This window comes from Myotis nattereri (assembly GCF_964212035.1).
Source record: "Myotis nattereri genome assembly, chromosome: 11".
Classification (NCBI taxonomy): domain Eukaryota; kingdom Metazoa; phylum Chordata; class Mammalia; order Chiroptera; family Vespertilionidae; genus Myotis; species Myotis nattereri.
This window is the reverse complement of record NC_138086.1, coordinates 82,385,150-82,391,557: the sequence shown is the minus strand read 5'-3', so window position 1 is coordinate 82,391,557 and position 6,408 is coordinate 82,385,150. Positions and strand designations below refer to the sequence as shown.

Below are 6,408 nucleotides of genomic sequence, written 5' to 3'. Positions count from 1 at the left end.
GGGACCCGGGTGGGTTGAGGAGTTCCTTGCAGTTTCTGAATGTAAAGGGGAAACTCTTAGCAGCTCAGCAAGCTAACTGGGCCTCCGAGTCCCACAGGGAAGGCAGGCAGCTCAGCGTTTCCTAAGGAGGCAGATCTGAGCTGTCCTCAGAGGGAGAGCCGAGGGGGCCGATCAGGAAGGAAGAAATGAAAGGAAAGAATAAAAGAGAAAATCCCAGATGAGGGTCCAGAGGGAAGTGAGTGAGCGCAGGGAAGGAAGGGGGATGGCCAGGCTGCTGGCTGGCAGCGGAGTGGGGGACGCGGCCGCGCGCGAGAGTGACAGGTGGGTGCGCCCCCAGGTAGGGGAGCCGGTGGCAGGAGGTCCCCAAACCCGGGCAGCGCGGGCTGCGCGGCGGAGGGAGCGGGAGCGTGCGGAGCGGAGGCAGCGCTGCGGCTGAGGCGTGTGCGTGGTCTCCGGGGAGGCCGGCCTCCGACCCACTCGCCCGCCACTGCGCTCCGGGCGTCGCCACCGCCTCTGACGCCGCGCCGCCCGGCGTCCCAGCTGCGGCGGGAGAGCTCCCCGCGCGCCGAGGGGCGGAGCCAGGTCCCGCCAGGGCCGCGACCGGGGATGAGCCGCGGAGGGCGGCACGGGCTCTGATGCTGGTCAGGCCAGCCACTGCCGGCTGCGGGCGGCACGATGGACCAGCCCCCGCAGACGCCCTAGCCGGGTGCATGCGCCGGGCCGGGCGGGGCGCGCAGGTGGGGCTGCGGGCTCCTCCATGCGCCTTGCGCAGGTCCCCCGCCGCCCGGAGGGTGGGTGCCGGCGCCTCGGGGCTGCGCCCTCCGCGAGCCCGGAGCCCGACCGGAGCCCCGCGATCATGTACGTAGACTGGGCGCCCGCCCCGGGGATGGGGATGGGGATGGGGATGGGGATGGGATGAGGGCGCATGCTGGCTGTCCACTCCCTGGGCACCGAAGGCCTCCCTGCAGCTCCGGAGGAACGCCTCCTTCCCGAGTTTGTAAATACCGGCGCCTTGCGCCAGCTGAGGGGCCCCAGCCGGGCTGAGTGAGCTGAGTGAGCTTGACCGGAGCCCCAGAGAGCCGGCCAGGGGTGGGGTCCCCGGATCGCCGAGTGGGGGTAGGGTTGGAAGGGGAGGGTGGCTGGGGTGCCCGCACCCTGCGGCGTCTAGGGTTCTCTCAGCCCCTTTGGGCGGCAGGAACTTTGGGATCTAGAAAGGCTTTAGGGACGGGGTGGTGAGGGGGACTCGCCCCGCCTGCGCCCTCCACCCCCAGCTCCCCCACCGCGCGCTTTCGCGCGACCCGACCCCTGGCACCCGGGCTCCTCCGCCATGACCCCCTCCGGGGTGCAAAGCCATCAGAAGACAGAGCGCCGCGGCCCACGCGGGGTTCTCTCCCCGCCCCCCGAGTTGCTGGCAGCCTGCTGGGTGCTGTGGCCAGTGGGGGGCCAAGCTTCGGAGTCCCCCACCCTGCCGCGGGGAGTCCACAGCCTCCTGGGCACTGGCCTGGGAGGAGGGCGGGAAGGGGGTCTGCCCCCGCCGCCCCCCCCCCCGACACATTTTAAAAAGTTGTTGGAAATGCCCGGGGGGTGGGGTGGGGGGTCCTGCTTAGCTGCCAGCGCGGTCTGGTCCCCGACTCTGCCAGGGAATTCCCCCCTGGGACCCTCTGGGACTGTGGCCGGGACCTGGGGAGGGGCGCCCCCGGCTCCATCCAGGACCTGGGGTGGGGGACGGGGCCGGCTGGCGGCTTCCCGCCGCCCCGCCAGCCGCCTGCTCCTCACGATTCCGCGAGAAACGCCGCGGGGTTTGTCTGGAACTTCGCTTCCATGTCCGTCTCCGCGTCGTGAGGCCTCAGGAGCCGCCGGGCTCGGACGCGGGGCCCCCGCCCGCACGGTCCTGCTCGCGCCCCTAGCGCTGCGGGAGCGGCGGGCCGGGCGGCGGGGCGGCGGGCCGGGCGCGGGCTCGGCTGAGCTGCTGTTCTCTCCGCAGGGACCACAGGGACGGCGGCTCCGGGCCCGCGGCGCGCCCCGGGGCTGTGAATGCGCCTCGCCCCTCGGCCACGCTCCCCGCCCGCCCGCCCGCCGGGACGCGGTAGGGGATGCCCCGCTCGGCGGCGATGGCCGGCGGCGCGCTGCCCGGCTCCCTCCTGGTCACCTGCTGCCTGGTGGTGGCCCTGTGCAGCCCGAGCATCCCGCCGGAGCAGCTGGCCCAGGCGCCCGAGCGGGAGCGGCCCGGCCCGGAGAAGCGCGAGCACGCCTCGCGGGAGGGCCCGGGGCGGGTGAGCGAGCTGGGGCGCCCGGCGAGGGACGAGGGCGGCGGCGGCCGAGACTGGAAGAGCAAGGGCGGCCGCGGGCTGGCCGGCCGGGAGGCGTGGGGCCGGCAGAAGCAGGCCTGGGCCGCCCAGGGCGCGGGGGCCAAGGCCGGGGACCTGCAGGTTCGGCCCCGGGGGGACACCCCGCGCGAGGAGCCCCCTTCTGCTGCCGCCGCCCGGGACGCAGCCGGCCCCGACCCCGCGCCCGCGACGGAGCCGCCCGACGAGTACGCGTACCCGGACTACCGCGGGAAGGGCTGCGTGGACGAGAGCGGCTTCGTGTACGCCATCGGGGAGCAGTTCGCGCCCGGCCCGTCGGCCTGCCCCTGCCTGTGCACCGAGGAGGGCCCGCTGTGCGCGCAGCCCGAGTGCCCGCGCCTGCACCCGCGCTGCGTCCACGTCGACACCAGCCAGTGCTGCCCGCAGTGCAAGGAGCGGAAGAACTACTGCGAATTCCGGGGCCGCACCTACCAGACCCTGGAGGAGTTCGCGGTAAGAGGCGAGCTGCGGGGGGAGCCCCGCTGGGGACAAGAGGCGCCCTCCGCTCCCCAGAGCTGGGCATCGCCGGGCGCCCCTAAGGCCACCTCTCCCATAGCGGCTGGCACTTGGCATTCGCCCCTTGGCCTTCCCGGGACCGGGCTTCTTGGGAGGGAGGCCAGGCTCGGAGGGCGCGGCCTGGCCTCCACTGGAGGCACCTCTAAGGCGAACTTAGCTCTGGCTACTCCTGTAAACTCCCGGCCTTTGACCCGCTCCACCAGCTTTCACACACGGCGATTTGCATGACAGTGCGAGCCATTCCGGGTGTATTCTTACGCTAATAGCCAGTTAAGGGCGAGTATTCATCTAAATCAGCCGTTCCCCTGGTATGTGTTGGGCCCTCCTGAAAATGTTCTAAAAATGGAAAGAAAACGCCTGCTCCTTGGCCGCCTGGACACAGTGGTCAGCAAAAACCCAGATGCCAGTGCAGGGGTAAAAGCCTTCTCTTTTAGGTGAGAATGTGCCAGTGTGAGCAGCAGCCCCTCTGAGTGCCTGTGCACACCAGGCTCCGGGCTGGTTTTCAAACTCGGGTTCACGCAGCTCAGCCTCATGCCATGCTGCCAAGTAGGTTCCGGCTCCCATCCCCAGGCGTGGAGAAGAGGACAGCGAGCCACAGGATTGTTAAGTAACGTGATAAAGGCAGCACCCTCTTCAGAAGTAAACTCCTGTGTCCCGCTCAGCGGTTCTGCTCCGATGCGCATGCGGCTACCCCGTTCCCTGGGTCCCAAAGTCCAGGGAGGAGATAGAGATGCTGCCCAACACGCATGCGCTGGCCCCGAGTGACCTCCTGGCCCCCAGTGAAAGCCCTGCCTCCCCGCCAGGGGGCCTGGGAGACACCTGCAGGCAGTTCACCCATCCCAACCCCCCAATGCAGGTGCAAGCCAGGCCTGCCTGGCCTCGGCCCATGGACTGGGAAGGCCAGAGATTTCCTGGCGGCGGAAGGCATCCTGGGACCTAGAGCCCCCAAAGCTGAGCGGGAAGAGCAGGTGGGAGGATCCTGCTGGTCCCCGAGGCCACAGCCACTGAGAAATGCAGATTTGGGGTGCGCCCAGGGTGGGCCTGCTTGTGAGGAGTTTTAGGACTGAACCCCCGATGCTGATGCTGTGCAAACAGGAAGCAGGGGGTATAGGTCTGTATTAAAGGAGGAAGTGTAGAAAGAACGCTGGGGTTCGGGGTCAGGAACCACGAGGTTCCATTCTGGCTTTGCAGCAACCAGCGCACGACAGGGACCCCAGCCCAGGCCCCTCGCAGTGCCTTTATTCTTACCTGTGACATAAGGGGCCAGGCTGCCCCGACGCCTCCTGGGAGTCGATGCCAAACCTGTCTGTCCTCACAGTCCTCAGCCCTTGGAGAAACAAAGAAAATTTTGGTGAGAAACTCTCACGGTCCGGGCCGGGCCACACCCCTGAGTCAGCAGGGCTCTGCCCTCACAGTGCTCCCCGAGTCCTGGGGAGCCGGGCAGACACCTGGGTGGTTGGGTGCGGCATTGAGGGCAGAGGCAGAGGTGGCCATGGGCGCTGGCAAAGCCCAGAGGAGGGACTTCCTGTTGGCCTGGGACAGGGCTGTAGGCAGGGAGGGACCCAACGAAACAATTCTCTTGAGGTTTCCGTTCATAAGAAAATCTAAGAGTCATAAGAGCAAAGACACATGTTTAGTTTTGAATTATTAACGTGGATTGTTGCACTGTATGGAGTTCCATGGTCACTTCTTAAACGTGTCCCAGGACGTGTAGGCGGAGGGTTTATTAGCAGTTTGATCTAAAATGCCCAACGCATCACGGAGCGGATGTCTGTTCCCCTGAAATCCCAGGTAGAGGAGACTTCAAACTCCTGTGCGGTGATTCCCTGCCAAGCGGTGGATGCCGCCAGCCTGCCTCTGGGTCCGGGAGGGGCTCCTATTTGACTCCTGCGTTCAAAGTGGGCCACTGAGTGGAATGTGTGTCACACTCCACAGGTGGGAGATGGGGCAGCAAAGGGGACATTGGAAAGAGGACCGTCTTGGGGAAAATGAAAGGGCCAATACCCTATTTTTAGAGCATGAACTGCATCTCTCCTCTTCAACTGACTCTTCATTCTTCATTTTTATCTCAGAGAGGAAGGAGGAGTGAGAGAGGAGAGAGAGGAAGGAGCAGAGAGAGAGGAGAGAGAGGAGAGAGAGGAGGAGAGAGAGGAAGAGAGAGAGAGGAGAGAGGGAGAGAGAAATATCAATGATGAGAATCATGGATCGGCTGCCTCCTGCACGCCCCCCAATGGGGATCAAGCCTGCAACCCAGGCATGTGCCCTGACTGGGAATCAAACCATGACTTCCTAGTTCATAGGTCAGTGCTCAGCCACTGAGCCACACCGGCCAGGACTGACTCTTCATTGTAACTTCCGTCCAATCGCTGTCAGCCGTGAGCTGTCCCAGGAGGAATGTTGGGAAGCTGCTCGCGCCCTTAGCTCTGTGCGTGCCCTGCAGACGCACACTGCGTGCTGACTGCATTGCGGGATAGACCCTGCCTGCTCCTTCCTGTTAGCGTCGGAACATCTCCACGCGTTTCGCTAGCTCAGTGGGCTTTGTGTCCGTCAGCTGGTGGCTGTATTTTGGTTTCCCTTCGCGCCGGGAGAGGGGTGTCGGAAGGATGTCTGCGGAAGAGTCAAGGGTGAGCCCGGAGCCCACGGGGTCCCTGGTTTGCGACAATGGAGACTTGTCATGGTGCCAAGTGCCAGGACACAACCACTGCTCGCACGCCTGCTCTGGGGACCCTGGGCTCAGAGCAAGAACTCGTAGCCTGCGGGGTGCACAGCCCAGGGCGTATGGGAAACGGAGAGGAGCACAGGTCCTGCCTGAACCGCCGGTGGGGGTACAATCTGGCCAGGCTGTGAGCACCGGTTCCTTCGCGTAGAGGGAAGGAGGGGAAGGGGAGGCTGCCCTGGGCCTGTTTCCCGGGAGGCACTGAGGCGCGGGGCGCCTGTTCTCTGCTTCTCCCGGAGGAGGCTGTGGTGGGGGGGCTGTGGTCTTCGGGGAGGAGCCATAGAACCTGTGCCTGGGAAGTGCCACGGCCCTGCCTTCGGTGCTTCTCCTTCTGGGGCGCATGTCCGCTGGCTGCCCTCTGCCCAGGGTTCCCTGTACTTCAGACCCGCCTGCCCCACCTCTCCATGTCCCTCACCCCAGGGGGACCCCATCCCTCACAGCCTGGCTGACCTCACTCCTGTACCAACCAAACCCCACTAGGTACTGACGGCACTGAGGGGGTATCATTCGTCCAGGACGTGCGCGGCTTCGCTTGTTTGTCCAACTCAGAACCCAGCCGTGCGGAGGGTTTCCCTGCTGCCTCTCCCATCAGACCAGGCCCCATGCTCACCCGTACCTGCAGGCGCCCAGCTCTGACAGGGAGGCCTGCCCGTTGGGTCACTTTGTTTAGGAGCGAGTGGTATGTCCACGTGCCGCCTGCCTCCCTGGGCGTGTGCCTGGGCGAGGGCTGCCCTGACCAAGTACCACAGCCAGTGGCTGGAGCTCAGGCAAGGCCTGGTGCACAGCCCTGCAGGCTGGGAGGCCGAGCTCAGCTGTGGGCGGGCGGGCTCC

General features: G+C 66.1%; 1 protein-coding gene across 1 annotated transcript in view; it reads left to right on the top strand.

Annotated features, from left to right (window-relative positions):
- The first annotated feature begins 596 nt into the window (after positions 1-596).
- VWC2 (von Willebrand factor C domain containing 2) overlaps positions 597-6,408 on the top strand; it is a 30,977-nt gene continuing 25,165 nt past the window's right edge. Inside the window, exons 1-2 of the mRNA XM_081102381.1 lie at positions 597-858; positions 1,985-2,798. Of these exons, the coding sequence (XP_080958507.1) occupies positions 2,094-2,798 (705 nt within the window). The 5' untranslated portion in view covers positions 597-858; positions 1,985-2,093. The remainder of the gene's footprint in view (positions 859-1,984; positions 2,799-6,408) is intronic.